The 19,686-nt window shown below is 40.9% G+C and overlaps 1 protein-coding gene across 9 annotated transcripts in view; it reads right to left on the bottom strand.

Moving 5' to 3' along the window:
* Positions 1-11,937: 11,937 nt before the first annotated feature.
* Positions 11,938-19,686, bottom strand: part of ENAH (ENAH actin regulator) — a 155,599-nt gene continuing 147,850 nt past the window's right edge. For 8 of the 9 annotated variants that reach the window (XM_027122304.1, XM_027122305.1, XM_027122303.1 and 5 more), the window contains 3 exons: positions 19,176-19,254; positions 15,749-15,806; positions 11,938-15,180 (listed from right to left, as the gene is read on the bottom strand). In XM_027122304.1, coding sequence (XP_026978105.1) covers positions 15,143-15,180; positions 15,749-15,806; positions 19,176-19,254 — 175 coding nt within the window. In that variant the 3' untranslated portion in view covers positions 11,938-15,142. Of the gene's footprint in view, positions 15,181-15,748; positions 15,807-19,175; positions 19,255-19,434; positions 19,654-19,686 lie in introns of those variants that run through there. The other variant, XR_003436142.1, reaches the window with a different exon arrangement.

Consider the following 19,686-nt stretch of genomic DNA (forward strand, 5'->3'; position numbering starts at 1 on the left):
AATTGAAGTATAGTTGATTTACAATGCTGTGTTAATTTCTGCTGTACAGCAGTGTTTCAGTTATATATATATGTATATATATACATTCTGTTTTCATATTCTTTTCCATTATGGCTTATCATAGGGTACTGAATACAGTTCTCTGTGCTATACAGTAGTACCTTGTTGTTTCTCCATTTTATATATAAAAGCTTCCATCTGCTAACCCCAGCCTCCCACTCCATCCCTCCCCAAACCCCTGCCCCTTGGCAACCACCAGTCTGTTCACACAGAAGGCATTTTAAATGGTTATATTTTCCACAGAGGGTCTAAACATGCAGAAGAATGTTAACACAGGTACCACTGTGGGCTCCGCGAACAGGGACTGTGTCACACAGTTTTATATGTTCTGCAAACTTCACACAGTCCTAGAACCTTAAGGCCTTTTTCTTCTTTTTTCAAATCGAATCAATTTCTCTCTTTCTCCCATGAGGACCTCTGAACCTCGCCAGAAACCACGGAGTCTGGTGTGGCACGTGCTGGAATTTCAAAGGGAAAGCGCCCAATATCTCCAGTTCTTTGCCACCCCTGAGACTCCACCTCCCACCACGCCCATCTCTCACCTCCAATTCCGCCAGTCTGCAGAGCAGGGCTGCACTCACACCCCCAGCTGATTCGCTCTGCTGGAAACCCTTTCCCCACTGTCGCCTGGCAACACTTGCTCCTTGAAGCCCATCTGGATGTGGGGCGAATGGACTTTCCCATCAACCCCAGGCAGCATGTATTCTTTCTTCATTTGTGTCTGTGTCATTATATACAACTCGTTACCCATGCATTGTGACTTTGGTTTTGTAAACTAACTTCAGCCCGAATAGTTCGCAGATCTCCTCCCCCTACCCCGCGCAAGGGTAGGGGCCACTCTTTAGAGGCAAGTAATACACGCTTCTCCCTCTTCCCCACCTTACAGTTCTAGAGAAGAAAGGGTAAAAAGCATCCAGAGTGAGCCACCTCCCGAAATCTGGCCCTGTGACTTACATCATTCCATTCTTATCTGGGTGTCGAGGCTCTTGCGTATTTGTGATGGAGTTTACTGTGAAGAGACAACTTTAAACTGAGCCATCTTGGGAAAAATGATCTTTTCAAGCTTATTCCCGTTATTTACAAACTAATTGTACCTGACTCCTGGCTGAATTCCAATTACATCCCCCCCCCCCCCCCCCCGCCCAACCCCTTACAGCTCCCTCTGAGGCCTGAGATGCAACTTGCTGAAAGGCACTGGCTCCACCAATGACAAGCTGCCTTGTGGAGCCGTCACCGTCTGGCAGGGCTGGTTACCCCCAGTTCTAAACTCTAATAGACAGTTTTATTGGATCTTAAGCCCTTTGGCATACCCCTCTCGGTAATCACGTTTTTTGAGTTTATAGACCCAATCCTATCCCTGCTGTTCAACATCCATTCCTGCTAAATTAGTCCACGAGGATTCCAGAAAAAAATGCCCCCAAATCCAGGACATCAACTCTTCTTGGCCTTTTGTTAACTTGGAGGCGTTCTGAATAGTTCCCTGTGTCCTTTGCTCGCATCACCGGGTTGCAAGCAGCATCTGAGACGCTCTGCCATGAAGTCGTTGGTAAAGCAAGGGATCTACAAGGAGAAAAATCCCACTTCTGGGTCCATCTGCCGCCCAAATTGGAACCTTCTGGACGGTGTTGACCAACGCATCTCAATATTAACAAGAGAATCTGATATTTTCTTGGATGATATTAAGGGGGAAAAGTCTTTCCCTTTTTTGAAAATTTAGGAAAGGAGAGGAGTTTGGGATTTTGACTAGCTCCCAGTTAAAAAATAATAATTCACCATACGGGCAAACATTTTTGGAACTTAACACTAGAGATTTGTATCTTAACATCCGCTTCAGGCCCGAAATCTTTGGGTTACCGCACAGTGGGTGGGATTACTTCCTCAAATCAAACAAATTCCCATGCCATAACGAAGCATGTGAACTCCCCCTAGAGGGAGCATTTTTTAGGAAAAAACAAAAAACAAAAACGGAACAAAAGGCAGCTACTGGGCCTCACTTCCTTTGCCCTGAGAGACATTTCTGTAATCTGTAGGTCACAAACAACTGCTCCGTCAGTCTGTGCTTTGTTAGGTGGAAATTAAAAATTTTAAAAACAATTTCATTGAGTACAAACAACTGAACTGGAGGGGGAAAAAAAGAAGCTTATCTTCTGAGCAAATTCCTCACAATATGTGTAGACATGAATTGTGTTCTTGGTGAGTAAGAGGACGAGGAATTTGTGTGAGAAAGTCCTTAATTCCATGTTTCAGGGACACAGGATCAGACTCCACTTAGGGAATCTCACGGAGGCAGGCTTGGTTCTTCCACTTGACCTTCCCTGTGGACGGTGGGCCGTTCACAGAGGGGAGCATGATGGAACGGAGGTGCACTGGCCCTTCCAGTGGACATGCCGCAAGTGTAACAGTGACTCCGTCACTGTCATGAGTGTCTTGAAAAGTGGATCAGTATCTGCTGAAGTTGGACACAGGCATGGGCTATGACCCAGGTACATGCCCACGAGAAGCATATGCCTATGGTCACCAAAGACAAGTACTGGGATGGACCTTCATGGCACTGCTAGCCCCGGTGGTCCCGAGCTGGGAGCTGTTCTATCACAGTAGGAATGGACAACCAACCACCACACACGTTATGAATGAAACTCACGTACAGTATTGAGACACAGAAAACGCACCAGTCCATGGGACTCCCCTGGTGGTGCAGTGGTTAAGAATCCACCTGCCAATGCAGGGAACATGGGTTCAAGCCTTGGTCTGGGAAGATCCCACATGCCGCAGAGCAACTAAGCCCGTGCACCGCAACTACTGAGCCTGCTCTCTAGAACCCGCGAGCCACAACTACTGAAGCCCGCGCGCCTAGAGCCTGTGCTCCACAGCAAGAGAAGCCATCGCAGTGAGAAGCCCATGCACCGCAATGAAGAGTAGCCCCTGCTCGCCGCAACTAGAGAAAGCCCGCGCAGCAATGAAGACCTAATGCAGCCAAAAAAAAAAAAAAGAAAAAAAAGAAAAAAGGAAAATAAAAGGGCACCGGTCCTATTTATTAATTTGGTTAGTTGGTTGGTTGTGCTGGATCTTCCTTGTGGCATGCAGGAGCTTTAGTTGTAGCGTGAGAACTCTTAGTTGCAGCATGTGGGATTCCCTGACCAGGGATCGAACTGGGGCCCCCTGCATTGGGAGCGCAGAGTCTTAGCCACTGGACCCCTAGGCAAGTCCCACCAGTATATTTAAATAAAGCACAAAAACAGCCAACACTAATCTACGGGGTTAGAAGTCAGGAGGGTGTTTCTCCTGGGTGTGGGCGGAAGGGAACGCGAGAGGGCTCTGGGGTCATGGCAATGTCATTTCCTGATCTGGGTGCTGGTCCAATGGGTGCATTTACCGCGTCAAGGCAGTGAGTTGTACACGTAAGTGCACTTTTTTGTGTTTTACTTCATTTAAGAAAAAGAAAAAGAGGCAAAATATGCCGGGGTGGGGGGATGCTAGCTGCGAGGACTCCTGACGGTAGCCCTGGTGTGGGCTTGGACGGCTCCTGAGAGGTGGTCTCTGCTCTCACCTCGGGGATCAGTCCCCACTGCAGGGACGGGGGTGCCCTTTCCTGGGCTGACACTACCTGTCTGCAGGGTCCCAGAACTCCAATCAGTCTCAGGAGCAGAGACAGGAAAGGCACAACTCCGTACTATGCATCACATTTCGTCCAGGCTTTCCATACAAATTTTTGTTCTGGGGGTCAGGAGTGATGATATATATAGCCATAATCATCCAAGAATAACAGAAATCACCGTCACATCCCAGGCAACTTTTCTTTTTTTTTTACATCTTTATTGGAGTATAATTGCTTTACAATGGTGTGTTAGTTTCTGCTTTACAACAAAATGAATCAGTTATACATATACATACCCAGGTGACTTTTAAATCAAAGAGTTTTGAAGACTAGAGCTGCAATGTCTCCTCCCCATGGGGTAGCTTTACAAATGTTAATTAACATCAGTTCAGCATTACAATACCTCGCAGCCTTTGCTAGGACAGGCCCTGTGAACAGAGAAATGGCAGGATAGTGGCTCTTTACACCTGGTCCATGGAGGAGCCGTGAACTTGACCTACACGACCTCCACCGGTCTGCCACTGCCGGCAAAATCAGGGGGGCAGTCTCCAGTTCTGTGATGCTGAATGTCTCTGTCAGACTGGCCCATCTGTGGTGGGGACCCTCAGCTGCCTGCAGCCGGGTATAAAACCCACAAAGCTTGAGCTGGAATGATGTCGGAAAACCCAGACACTTAACTTTCCGGCTGAGAGAACAGAAGCACCAAACCCCAATGCTTGGACCACCCTGCCAGGGGCTTCCTTCCCCTCTGCACTTCTTGCTGGCACGTAATTGCTAATGCAGCATCTTAGGATATCACACCTCATGATAATAAGCTCCAAGAGAACATCTTACTTGGATCTGAGGAGCCTGGCAAATCTTTTTATCATCGAGTCTCTTAGAGGATAAACTCTTCGCTATAGATAATGGGATTGAGCCTGCGATGAAAACCATCACAGTCTCCAGAAGCGAGGGAAGCCGGACGTCACAGTGTACCCTCCCCGACTCCTTTCCTGTGAACCTCGGGGGCTTCTCAGATATTTGAAAAGGGGAGGAGAGGAAAAGAAATTCAGCTAGAAATGAGGTTAGTGAAAAAGGAAAGCACTCAAGTTGCTTTAGTTCAGGCTATGAAGAGCCTTCTTTTCGCTTTCCTGACTTCAGAGAATGGGGGGGGGAAATGCAGAAGTTGAAGTGAGGCCATTGAATGGTCACACAGTCTACATGAATGTACCAGCAAGCTCCTTACAAACCACAAGCTCGCAGATATTCTTGGCTGAAAGGTAACCGGCCTCTAGGAAATCCAGTGAGAATGGGATGGTCGCAAGACAAGAACGTGCAAGCCTCAGGTGCCCTCCATTCTCTAGGACTCCAAAGCACTCCCAGCATCCGCATGCAGTGATTTTGTGGTAGCACTATTCCTGGGTTACGGACACAACACAGTTGATACTGAAAAGCACAGGGTATTTGTAGCCCAGAGGCAGCCATTCATTTGTCCATCAGGCTGCTCATTGAGTCTGGGCAGTGGCCTTGGGTGGCTCCAGTGAGGACGGCACTGTTTTCTGTGGACACCATTAGACAGAAGTGAAGAGCTGCGTTCAGGGATGAAGGGAGATTGCTTGACACCCTCCTTAGCGACGGGTTGAAATGCAGGAGGCGGCCCAGAAAAAGCTCTTCAAGTTTTTAGAACTGAGCATATTTTGAGGTCAGAATCACAACCAAGAAAGTGGAACACTCTGTTTCACATCATATATTTTTTGATAAATTAAGAGCACTGGTAAAATAAAAACAAGTCTTCTTTGACTTAAGTATTTCATCTTTTTATTTCAAAACAAGAAAGGATACCAAGAAGCAGAAGAGTGAAACAGTTAAAACCAGCAAAGCTGCAAAGTAGGAAAGAAAGTACAAAGGAAGAAATGGATCCGATTTCAATATGGTTGCTTAATGCAAACACAGGGCTCTGATGCTGCAGACCTAAGAAGTCGCGTTAAGTCCAAGGACTTCAGCAGGCTCGCTGACCCATCAGTGGCAGGGCTACGCCCCTTTTCTGCTGAACTTAACTTTACACGCTCTAGACACGTCATGCACATACAGGTTACACTTTACGGTTACACGAAATTGCATGCAATTCACACAGAGAATCATTTTGAAGGCACTGTTGTGCAGCCGGAGCTGCTACTTTCTGGCAAGTCCTTCCTAAGTTGTCTTGCAAGTGGTCCTCCTTTTTATTTATTCATATTTGAAACTTTGGTGCAAAACCCTGGTGCCGTCTAATCCCACCTACCCTGCCAACCATTTTGGTTTTGTGTCTCACCCTCTCCTCCACTTCTCTTTCTTAAAGGTAGGCTCCAAACTTGGAAGGTAATGTTTCCTGACAATAAGATCCCCCTTTATTTGGATTTACAAATGATTTTTGAGTCAAGCAGCAATTTACAATTTGTTGCTTGAAAACAAGTTGCTACCAGTTTCTTTTATTCCTGAAATTCAGCAAGGCCAGTAACTCAGAAATTCCAAGAGATAAGATACACGAGGTTCTGTATACACATTAAATAATTTCTAATTCCAATTCAAATATGGCCTTGGATATGTTTAAGTCAACCTTAACTTTTAAAGTGTTATTTCAGTCCATACTGCCTTAAGAGGCTCACTCCCAGATTATAAAGCCCTAGGTTCACGGGCTGCATGTACTCACATCCTTAGCAAAGAAAACCGCTCTGCATAATCTTTAAGGACATAAATGCACATTTCTAGTTTTAAAATTTTGTAGCAAAGCAGGATAACATGGAGGACTAACCCATCTGGACCACAAGAAATTCACCTTTAAACTTTACCAACTGGCTCTGCTACAGGATGCTGTTGTCCTATCAACTAGGTAGGTCTGAAAAGGAGAATGTATTTAACATTCTAAATCTCATAATGGAAATGGTGTATGTTGCTCTCCAACCAGAAAGGTTCATCCCTGACTCCCCCACTTCTCGAAAGTAAGATTAAAAAGCACCAAAAAAGCCTTCCTGTCATTCACTCATATGGTCATCCCAACTCCCCAGACGTCAGCAGAAAGCACAATGGAACTGATTTTCGTTCAGGCCAAGTAAAAGGTTTCGAAAACTCCTCCCACAGGCGAGGCAACAGAAAGCTCTGAACTGGAACTTACCTGGATCGACCTCTGCCTGAAGTCCCACTCCACTCAAGCACAGATGGGACTAGCCCTAACTCACCCACTCTCTCTACCCCAGCTACAGACCAGACTTGCAATGCTGCTATAACTACAGACTGCAGGGATGCTTCCTCATTCAGTCTTATCAAGCAAACCAAAAAAAGAATGTCTATGAAAATGTGTAAATACTGTAATTGAGTTTTGAATATTTTGCACCAACTACAGATGTCTCAAGATAGAATCTTCTTTCTAGCTCATTCACTTTTGTTAGAAACACTTCATTTTCCCCCCCAAAAGAAAAAAAATACACATTATGAAAAGCGTGTCTTATTGCTAAAAAAAGTGAATTCCAAAACACACACATGCCCACAAAGAACAGAAGTAAAAGAACATCTGCAAAACAGGACTCATCTTTTCTAATCCCAAACCTTCCGATTCAACCTCTGACTTTGTGCCAATTATCTTCTCCTTAAGATCAAGCAAGAACTAAGAACAACATTCACCCAAATGGTGCGGGAGAGTCACCTCATTGGCTAAGAAACTGCCGTTAGTCTTTTGGATTAACAAGGACCTGGGAAGGAATGACAGCTTGTACACTCGTGTATAAGAAGAAGGGCAGAGAGGGGAGGGCATTATTCCTCCCATGGATGACAGTGATAGAAGGAACCACGGTACAGCGGGCTCAGGGGACATGAGAGCTGCTCAAGTGTATTCCTCCCCAAGAAACAGAGAAGGGCTGCTTCACTCCATCCAGCTCTGCAGAGTGTTTACTTAAAAAAAAGCTACTGGGCCAGAAAAAGAATCAAAAGGGCTTTGTCACTGATCTAATCGTAACCGGAGCACGGTTTCACATCTCACATGATCCCACACGGTATCACTTGGATCTGTGGGAATGGATGGATGCCTGTGCTTCCAGGCTGAGGCCGTGGCCAGGAGAACGCAGACACCTGTAACCCAATCTGTGAAATCTCACGAGTGAGCAGAGGGCCTTGGGGCAGCAGTTAACATAGCACTAACACTGCATGCGGCACGACTGCAAAATCATCACTTCATCAGTTTTCCCTTACTGTTCACACCTAGGATGCATGTTTTCCAGTGAATAGGGTCTAAGATTTTGAAACAATTAAAAGCAGCACTTAGGATCAGAGAGTAAAACTCGGGCCCTTTTCCCCTTCTCTTGGATCAAAAAGGAAGAAATAAAGCAAACCAGTGGCTGCAGAGTACACACTGGATGATGACACACAGAGCTAAGTGTTAAAAGGAGGGGCAACCTCAGAGACACGGCCTGGAGACCACCACATGGACTAGCCCTGCAGCCTGACAGCTGGTCAAGCCGGCTGGAGCCCAGGCCAATGACCGGTCCACTTCCCACACACAAAGGGAGGAGTGAGACGGCAAAGTGGGAGGAACACGAAGTGTCCAGCCTAAGAAAGGGGCAAAGAAGTGGGTTAAAATAAGAATCTTTTAAGATGTTTACTCTCAGAAACAAGGCTATTTTATGTGAGGACCAAATACTACCCCGTAAAATTCAATTTCAGCAACTGAAACCTATAATGATGAGGTGTCTACGTTAAGGAAACCAAATTGTAAACTCCTTGGCTCAGGCCTGAAACTCCCATTCCCCTTGGTAATAAGTAGGTAGAAAAGGAGGCCAGATTTTAATACACCTCTCTTCTGAATATCTAAATCCTCCCAATACTTTTCTCAGGGGGAAATGATTCTCCCTGGACATTTTAGTGTCAAAGTCAGTGCCTACCACCAACCCTTCAAGGCGCAGAACTAACTTAGGTCTACATGTAAGTTCATCACGCCCAGCTTCCACTTGCCCAACCACCACTGCCGGGCAGCCTGGCAGCACCTGAGGTCACACGGGGCCTGGGTGACAGCGCTAAGTTAGTCCACCACCAAGAACGGACAAACCTCAGACTTGAGGATACGAGCATCTAAGGAAACTCCGGAACATTTAAAACACCCAATGCCACGGCAGGCAGAACAAACCGAGTTTACACCTGAGTTCAACATGGTTAATGACAATAAAAATTCCAAATCGGTATCTCTCACCTAAAATTTAAATGAAGCAAATTGAAAAACGTCTCTAAAAATGCCTTTAATCTTTAAAAAAGGGACTCAGACTAAGGTTCCATGGACGTGACTAAGGGCATGAATGAACCATAATCTTGAAAAGTCTTCTGTGGCAATTTCTTCTGTATGATTAAAATAGCTTGTATTTTAAGTGTAAACCAAGAACCTATTTTCTCATTTTCTATAGATTTGAATGGAAACTTTGGGACCTGACAGAGAATTAAATATCCTTCAATGTAAACACCTATCAATATAAATTTCTTCAATGTAAATTTTCTAAATGCCATTTCCTGTGTAATCCAAAGGACCAACTAACTGCATGCTTTTTAATATATTCTAAGTCTTCTTGGAAGAACCACCATTAACCAAAAACCAAATGCACCCATATGACGTTATTCACTGCCTACATTAGCAATTTCTTTTTTATATATTTTAAAAATTGTTATCTATTGCTGAAGAAATCAGTCTTGGAGCCAAAGGGGAAAAAAGTTAAATCAAATTTAAACATGATAAACTATGAGGCTGTGATTTTTATACAGATTTTTACACTTATGGAGTAAATGCAAACTTAGTCCTCTAATGAAACATATCAGCTTTTCTAGTAAGTTCTATTAAAATGAAAGCTGTCTTCTCTCAGAACCGTTGAAAAAAGGTCGTATTTGAGTTTTCAGTTAGAATTATATGAAAAAGTGATGTAAAAGAACACTCTTGGGCTTCCCTGGTGGCGCAGTGGTTGAGAGTCCGCCTGCCGATGCAGGGGACGCGGGTTCGTGCCCCGGTCCAGGAAGATCCCACATGCCGCAGAGCGGCTGGGCCCGTGAGCCATGGCCGCTGAGCCTGCTGCTCCGCAACGGGAAGGGCCACAACAGTGAGAGGCCCGCGTACCGCAAAAAAACCAAACACACACCACAACACTCTTTAGATGATGCATATGTCCTCCCTACCCTCAGCTGCCTCCGAGGCCCTGATTTCTTCCCTCTACCTAGGAATCCCACAGACCTATACCAGAAGCTTCCAGGGGCTCTGCTCTCTGCTCCAAGTATACAACATGCTTCAGAGAAGTGGGGTACATCTCAGTGACGGGGACCTTTTGGCTCAAACACTTAAAACTGAGGATTCAGCTTTATTTATTCTTCATGTTAAATTAATCAGCAAGTATTTGAAGCCAACTACATGCCTTAACTGATACTAACATTTCAGCTTAGAGAGTTTATGTGCAACACATGAATCTATAATAACTGAAAAGTCCTTTTTTTCCTTTCTTGACGTTCAGATATATTGATTTCATCAGATTGAACAAAAATAACCAATAAATGTGGCAGTAATTCTTTCAACATCCTAAGTCATTATGACAATCATTTATTTATCCTCTCACAGGGACAGTTACTTTTTTTAAAAAAAAGCTCTTTAGAAAGAGATATTTACATAGTTCATAACATTAGGAGCTTTCAGTTGTATCTCCTTACTGATTGAATTTGCTTCTCTGTGAATTCACCATTGGTATCAACAAGGGAGATATCCTAGACCTCCATTTAAGTTGATGCTGCATGTCCCTAACCCTCCTAAATTTACTCTAGTAATTCTTTTCTAATCAGTTTTCGACGTTTTGAAAATTTGAAGGTTTCACTTTTAAAGTATTATGAACAGATATAAAAACCTACTGAGCCTCAAAACTTATCTAGAGGCAACATAAAGGAAACAAACATAACCCACAGCCCATTTGGAAGTTTGCAACAGAGAAAATCTGCATTCTAGACCCTCGACAGTCGTTTCTTGAGGGGCTACCAACTTTAGCTTCTTAGGCAAATGTGCTTATTTTGAGAGAAAACTACTCTTAAAAATAAATGTTCTCCACTGTGTCTTTTTGTAGCCAGATACCTGGGACAATTCTATTCACCCAGATTGACAAAGATTCCTTATGCATACTTCAGAAACACCTAAGTCTAAATATAAAATGGCTTTTCAGTGAAAAGTCAGAGGTATTAGCATCACTAATTTCATTATACTCTCGGGATCCCTTTCTCATCCCTTAGAGCTTTGAGGAGATGTACAGATACGAATTCATCTGTTAAAAACAAAAACGGTACTACCAGGAACACGTGTGGAGTTTTAATGTGAATGCTGGAGTAAATGTCTTCAGGAAAGCAGATTATGCAATAGCTTCATAAAGGAATTAAGAGCTCCTAGAGAGTTCTTTCACACAGTATGCTTTATATGATGTCATTCTTACGCTTAATCGATAGAACTGAAAGGGTAATAGGGTTATATATAATGTTAGGATGGCTACAGAAAGGAATCACAGAGATCCGGTAGCATACCTTTGTAAACTGTGCTTCAAAGGATAACACTACTTAGAACTTAAAGACCAATTCTTCACAAGGGCACTGGAAGTATATACAAATTTAGGAGACAAAGTTGTATCTAGGCAAATTTTAAAGGTTACCACCCATTACTTCATTCATTTTTGAATGGGAAGTGACTCTTAGTTTGTAGACAAACATTCTGATTTATACATGAAGGGAAGCAAGAACCCGAGACAGGACAGAGAGAAAAAAATCAGTTAATATGTTTACACCTGTGGACTGGGTAATGACTGCAAACGTCAGTGAACGGCAGGAACATGGGGTCCATGAGAAGCGGAGAGGATGAGGGAGGGAAAAGTTGGGGTCCGGTAGGAGAAAGAAGACAAAGACTGTTGTATTTCTAATGAAGACATTCAAATTTTAAAGCGAACTCAAAATCAGTACTTCGTAAGAGTCAGATAAAACGTACTGCTGCTTATATGTGGGTTTCAAGAACTACATATAAACAAACACTATATAAACAAACACTACTGTATAAACAGACACTATAGATACAGATTTCACTATATTTAAAACTCAGTACTTGGTAAGGCCCTTACAATATCCTTTACACTGCAAACTATATAAAGGAAAATTTTAACTGCATAAATGAGTTTAACGTATCTACGCTGTAAAACAAAATGGAGTAAACTTAAACATTTATCACTCTCTTGACTGTAAGACACTGTACCAAGCTGGGCCGAGAGAAAATAAGAACACACAGGGAACACCCAATAGCTATTTCAAGCAAAAAGTAGATAGATACATTACCACATATTCCCTTTGTATACATTACTTAGTATTTATGACTTATGAAATCTTTGTAGTGTTGGTATGTAAACTTTAAGAAGTGAAGTCACGGACTTTAAAGAGTGTTTTCTACATTCAATACAACTTATTTTAGAACCAACAAATTATGTCAGAAGATTATCTAAGTGTCACAAACAAGCAACACGTATATACTGCAATTTTATTTCAATCGCACAAACGAAGTTAGCATGTAGGAAATTTAAATGAAACAGTACGGTAAAAATAGCAGAGAACCAAAAACTCTAATAAGGAAGTACACCTAAAGCATGAGAATTCAACATTCATTAGTGTTTCATCTTCAGTTTTGATTGACACTTGATGCTTGCAAATTTTGAAACGAACTTTGAGATCATGATGACTATTCTGAAGAGATTTCAGCACCAGCACTAAGATTTGTACATTCAGTTGGTTTGCAATTGACTTGTTAGCCATTTACATAGTGTATAGTACAGATTTGTCACAGGTCAGATCACAGTGTTGAAGGAAAGAAGTACCTTCCTGTAATTAGAAAGGATCCCCTAAACTGCACTCAGCTTAAGACATCCAATGTACAAGAGCACGAAAACCATCATAATATTGTGGCTCCAGGGAACATAGTTTTGATAAGGAAAATAACCTAAGCTTCTGTTTCCCATTGTAATTACTGAAATCTCTAACAATGACAAAACTGTCACATAGGACAGCAAATGTATACAGGAATTCAATCAAACGTCTTGGAAAGACCACATTTAGCAATCTGGGATAATGCAGAACGACAGGAAATAAAACGTGATTCAACACTGGTTCTTTTTGTCATTTTACACAGACATCATGTTAATATTAGACCAAGGCACAAAACGTTTAGTGCATAAACCAGTTTCTTTTTTAAGATCTAGCATTTTTACCGTAGTCTTTTATCTTACTTTGGACCACTTGTACCCAGTACTCTATCCTACTATAGACTGTTTAACTTAATCAACAAAATCAAAAGTGATTTCTGACCAGATTTATGGGGGACAGAAACATGGTATCATCAAAGTGTTTGCATAACCAAAAGTACAATAGTAAAGATGAAAATGCCTCCTATTTCTTTTAGAAAGTAGTACTTCATAAGCTTGCTGCATCTGTAATGTCTTCACTATTGGATGACAACGAAGAGTTGATAGAAAAAAAAGAACTGTATACTTGAATTATGATAGCTCATCCATCACAGATCTAAAAATGAAGTTTCTACGGAAACAGGAACTATTTTAACAAGGGAAAAACATTCCCTCATTCAAACCTCTTTGAAGTGGTAATGGCTGCAAACGTGCAGCGCTTACAAGACCATGCTATCAACAAGTTCTGTCTTATGAACTTAGATTAAGAAAATCTAGAAAGCAGACGAAAGTGGATTATTTCTTCAAAATTTTAGTAAAACTACTGATAATCAAAGGTTTCAAAGCAAATATGGCACATAATAACTCAAGCATAAATCAAGATGGAGAGCCTGGAGAACTGTGATTTCCTAAAATTTCAAAAGATTCTATCATTGCAACATACAGGATTTCTCCCCTATTGTAATCTTAGAAGTTTCAAAGAAAAGGGAGTGGATAACATACACACACATGAGTGCCCACACAAACACGCACGCACGCACACACATGGTGGTAAGTAGAGTATCTAGTTCCTTCTTTCCACCACCTAAGTCTCACTTTATTTATTAAAAGAAAATTATGCAGGAACCCCCTCGTTGTTTTCCCTTTATCTAATGATTTCTGTGACCTTAATTTGCTGCCGTCATTGTTACTTTTCTAGTATTTCAACATAACAAGGTTCAAAAGCAGCTTTGTAGTCAGGAATGTGTACCTGAACACCTGTATAGCTGCAGGGCGCCTAGGTAATAACAGCCAAATTCAGGGATGGAACTTTTGAGTCCCACACTAAGATGTAATTCATGTGAAGCTCAGAATCATGTTTCAGACCACTGAACTTACTCAAGTGAAAATACAAATAGCTGAAGACATGATGTAAAAGTTTAAGTACTTGGTGCTGTTAACATATTTACGAATTAAAGTCACAAAATATTCCTCATTATTATTCATGCAGATAACTGAGAACGAAGATAGTGCAGAAATTAACTTTAAATAAAAAATTATTCCTTCCCTTCCTCCCGCTCCCCTATATTCTACAAAATGTTTTCCCTGGGACTAGGCCTTGAAAAGGCCACTACATATTAGTTTGACATGCATTACTGTCTGCAATTTAAAAAGCTAATTTTGTGGTGGTTGTAATTACATTATAAAAATGTCCACGTGCATAAATCTAAAAAAGGTTGAAAACCTACAGTGAATCTACAATATACTGTTTTACATTTGACCACTGATTTGTGTTATGTAGGAGTCACAGATTTGGTAAAGCATTGTAACAATTTAGGAAGGCATCTAAATCTTTAAATTCTGGACAAATTTTATGTTTGAATCTACAAAATTGCATGAAGGCTAAACTCGAGAGACTTCCTATCATTCTAAAATTCCTCACTCCGAACAAATCATTTTTAGGACACTTTCTTATAAATATCACCCTTTGAAAGCACATACAATTCCATTTGTTCCGCATTTTATGATCTTAACCTACACAGGGCTGAACTCAATTATTCATGGAATATCAAATATGATAGGAAGACAAACCTGAGAGAAACATTTACAATACAATAGCATAACTTGCTAAATTCCTCATCACCATTCTCTGAAAAAAAATTCTCAAGCCTTTCTCCTCTTTATTTTAGCAATGGATTGTGGAAAACGTGCGATTTTTCTCTTGACATGAAAGTATTTCAATGCATGGTGATCTTGCCTGACGGATTCAGTATTTTCTGCATAACTGATACAGGAACTCCTATATGACTCTCCTCCATCCCGTTGTAAAGGTCAGAGAAAAGCAGAAAACCGTGAGGGAAACAGCTTATCGCCAGAGTAGTAATGTCTGAAGGCTTTCAAAGTATGTTGGTTTTTCCCTCCTTCCGACTGTTTGTCTCCATTTTCTTCTTACAGCTCACAAGATGTAAGGGTTTTGTTGTTGTTAACACAGCTGTTCTTTGTAGGTTTTTTTTTTCTTTTCCTTTCTCCAGATTAAAGTCCTGTCTCTCCTTAGTTTGATTCTCTAGGCAGTATTTGACTTGCTCAGTTCCTGCCTGATTGCTGGGTAGGAAAAGGAAAAATATTAAAAGTAAATATAATGATGAGGTAAAGTAAATGGGTGATTCATTCTTAAGAAATGTTAACGATTGTATTCAAACTCACAGTGATAAAAAGACATACTGATCTTGCACCTTTCATTGCAGAAATCTTTGTTTTCTTATTTTTACGAAGACCACGCTGATTTCTATATATTTATATATTCTCTCCATTTTGTACACAAAACGAAAACACCGATTTTTGGGGCTTAAAACAAGAGGTCAGTGGGATGGGATGGATGAACAGAAGTAACCTAGAGAAAGACTTCTTCACCTAGTTTTCCATCTAATACTACTCAACACTGGAAACTTAGGAATCTTGCTTACCCCTATTCTCACAAATAATTTCCATTATATGAAGGAGACAGAGCTCCTCCCTGACTCCTAAACCAAGTAAAGGGCAGGATAATATGGAAAAGTAATTGTTTTATGCCCTCAAGTAATAAACTGGGTATTTCTTTATTTGCATTTTCTTTAAAATGGCTATTCTTGAACACTACTCTAAAGGGTAGCAAATTTGTTTAGACACTCACCATCAATGAGCTCTTCTTTTAGCTTAGTTAATTCTTTTCTCATTTCATCTAAAATGTCCTAAAATATTAAGAGAAAAACATCAGAAATACAGAAAAAAAACTGTTAAAAAGATTCTTGCTCACATAAAATTTTAAGAATGTATGAAATATTATGTATGTTTCTCGTTTCCAGAGTCACAATTTATGTCGTAGAAGATTAACCTTGGTAAATTTTGTTTTAATGGCCTTTGCTTCCCAATCTTTGCTTATTCTAGCTTAGCAAAATATGAAGCAGAATGTTTTCTAAAACTAAAATAATTACTTGGTCGTCCAGTGAAAGGTATGATTCAGATAATTTCTAGAAAACGTAATGGCTCTGCTTTTAATCTAGTCTTCTGGGAGCTGTCTAAGAGGTAATAATACATAAAGAAGTTTCAAGGAAGAAGACGTGTGAACTGGACAACCAGCGCTTGGCCAATCTGTCACCTGGTCTGAAGTACGGGGACTCCTTACTTCAGGAGTCACCAGAGCTGCCAAACTAAGTTTCAAGGAATCTAGGATTCCCCTGGAGGGCCCTCAGGGGTTGCCCTAATAGGTGGGGAAGGAAGAGGATCGGACCCCGCTGGACGTGCACAGTCCAAGAAGCAGGGACCAGCCACACATAGCTACTGAGCACTTGAAACGTGGCTAGTCTGAAGCGAGATGCATTGTAAATGTAAAACAGACACCAGATTTCAAAGATTTAGTATGAGGCAAGTAATGTACAATAACTCATTAGTAATTTAAAAATACTGATTATATATTTAAATATTATTTTGGCTATATTAGGTTAAATAAAATATATTAAAGTGAATACCACCTGTTTCTCTGTATGTAATGTGGCTACTACAAATTTAAAGTACTATGTGGCCCGTGTTATGTTCCTAGTTAACAGTGATGCTCTGGACCCTCCTTCCTATATGAAAACCGATCCATCTTTACATATTTTGCAAAATCAATATTTATAAAGTTCAATTTGAAATAATGGATACCCCCTAGTTAAAAAATGAAGACTGTGTAATATGAAAGCTAAAAGGGCTAATAAGGTGACACAATTTTTTTTTTTGCGGTATGCGGGCCTCTCACTGCTGTGGCCTCTCCTGTTGTGGAGCACAGGCTCCGGACGCGCAGGCTCAGCGGCCATGGCTCACGGGCCCAGCCGCTCCGCGGCATGTGGGATCTTCCCGGACCGGGGCACGAACCCGTGTTCCCTGCATTGGCAGGCGGACTCCCAACCACTGCGCCACCAGGGAAGCCCAAGGTGACACAATTTTAATGGATGAAAAATAGCTATCCTTTGGAAGGATTAATTTCAAGTTATTTGACTTTAATACTGCACACACCTCAGGTAACATTAAATTGCTCTGTGTTTAAGGTTCATTTTTAAAAAAAGCTTTTCACGCTTAAAATAAGGTTGAAAACTATCAATTAGTTTAATTCCTTCATTTTCCAATGAGGAAACTGAGGCACAGAAGTTATTATATGGACTAACAGATAGCCTTTTTCAAATTAACTTATTTAACTTAACTTTAACTGATTTAACTTAAAATCAGTCCTAAAATCAAATCTATCCTCTCTTCTAGTCCCCTACTTCAGATTGCCAAGAACTTACCATATTTTAAATGTGTGCAAGTGCTCCATTTTAAAATGTTTTTCAAGAAAAGAAAGCCATGTTTAACACACAGGAAACAAGGGCTTGATTATCAATGACCACATGCTTTTCAAATTACATAACTCAACTGAACTGTTCAAACAGCTTTGCAGTATAAAAATTAGGTTGATCTGAAATTGTTAGTATTTGTCTCTTTAATTCCTATTTAACTTTGAACTCATTATTGCTACATTATTGGTCTCTTTTTAAGCCCCACTCAAACTTTGTTGGCATTTTAAAAAATGAGTGATAGAATGGGAAAAGCGAACTCTGAATAAAGACTGGGTTCTTTTTTTTTTTTTTAATAATTTAAGTGTGTTAGTTTCTGCTTTATAACAAAGTGAATCAGTTATACATATACATATGTTCCCATATCTCCTCCCTCTTGCGTCTCCCTCCCTCCCACCCTCCCTATCCCACCCCTCTAGGTGGTCACAAACCACCAAGCTGATCTCCCTGTGCTAGGCGGCTGCTTCCCACTAGCTATCTATTTTACATTTGGTAGTGTATATATGTCCATGCCACTCTCTCACTTCGTCCCAGCTTACCCTTCCCCCTGCCCATATCCTCAAGTCCATTTCTCTAGTAGGTCTGAGTCTTTAGACTGGGTTCTGATCCTGACTGTGGGACTGAGTAAATTTAACTTCTCTGAACCTCAGATGTGCACAACTTGAGTACAAACACTGTGTTATCTGACTACTGTGAGAATTAGGGGACAATGTCGTGCGAATAACCTAGCAAATGCGTAGCACTGAAGTCCGCCAGACACTCAATAAAAGCCTGCTGCAGTGATCTGTGCAACCGTTATTTTCAGAGGCTACCCTGAAGTGCAGGGTAAGAAGACAAAAATTAAATTTTTCACTACAGGCACATCTGTACTCAGGTCTGCAAAACTGAGAGTTGTTTTACTAAGATGTCCTGCCTTCCATTTCAAATCTTTTAAACACCACTATTTAAAAAAAAAATTATTTACCTCTTCTAGAAATAAGATAGTTCAAGGTTCCAAAATCACCTATTACTCCTTCCTTTTTTTTTTTTCTGTGTATACAGGTATTAAATATAATGCATATGCATCCAAAATACGAACAATATCTTTTTCCTTTTTATAAAATCGACATAACTGTTCATACTGTTTGGTTACCTGTCTGTTTCACCTAATGTGGGCAAGTGTTCACAATTCATTGTTCAATATTCTCAGTTATGGTTCCTTAATAGCTGCAGTGCCCTCCTCCACACTGTATAGTTACATACTTCTATCCTATTTTCTTAGCATAAATTCTTCAAAGTGAAATTGCCGGGTTCAAAGGTAAATCATTTATTTTTAAGGCTTTTGGTTTGTCTTCCCAAACCGCTTCCTAGAAAGCAGAAGTATGTGAGGTGAGAGTGCCCATTTTCCTCACATTCTTGCCAAAACCAGACTTGGTGGGTCCATTTCGGCTAATGATAAGTGAAAAGTGCAAGCCCATTTTTTTTTTAAGCAATTGTACACCATTCACTTACATTTAATGTTTATAATATACCATTAAACCATTGCCCCTATCCTCCACCACTGTTGGCACTTTATGCAAACTTATGAACCAAAACATGAGGATTTGAAAAAAATAACATGGTACTAATGCCACTGTTTAACTTGCGTAAAAAAATATCTAACTCTACATTCTTTTCAAACACGTTCGCAACCTGTCAAACATATGCACATGGGATATTTTTTAAAAAAGAACAAGTGCAAATAAGGGGAAGCTGCCACTGGTCGCCCACCTGCTTCAGCCTGTCATAATCCAGTCCCTCCGTCTGGACTCCGTTGGCACTGGGCTGTGACGAGGGTGCAGATTTTGGTCTGTACAGATGAAATTTTCAGGACAGGTAAATAACGCTTAGGATATTTAATGAGTTCATTAGTAATTGCAAACTTACCAACCCAACACCAGATTAAAGTACATTTCTTAAAACATGAGTTAAAAAGTTAATTGTTCTAATAGTTGCAGAACTGATAAGAACATATGAAAGTATTTCTCACTTTTCTCAGTATTATCAGTTATTTGTAAAGAAATCAGAAAAAGGTGATAAGATGAGAAGACTTCTCCAGTAGAGGACGACACTCTTTGGGCACGAGGAGGGTGACTGGGTAACATGTGGCATGGTGATCAGGACAGACGGGAGGCCAGCCGCAACGTCCCAGCCCAAGTAAAACAATCATGTTTTCTCCTTTTGAAACTGTACGTTATCTACTAAATATCTGGCAAACCAATGAACAGGAAATTATAAAGAC

The sequence above is a fragment of the Aethalodelphis obliquidens genome, unplaced genomic scaffold, assembly GCF_003676395.1.
Source record: "Aethalodelphis obliquidens isolate GAN/ISIS:26980383/991018 unplaced genomic scaffold, ASM367639v1 scaffold24, whole genome shotgun sequence".
NCBI lineage: Eukaryota > Metazoa > Chordata > Mammalia > Artiodactyla > Delphinidae > Aethalodelphis > Aethalodelphis obliquidens.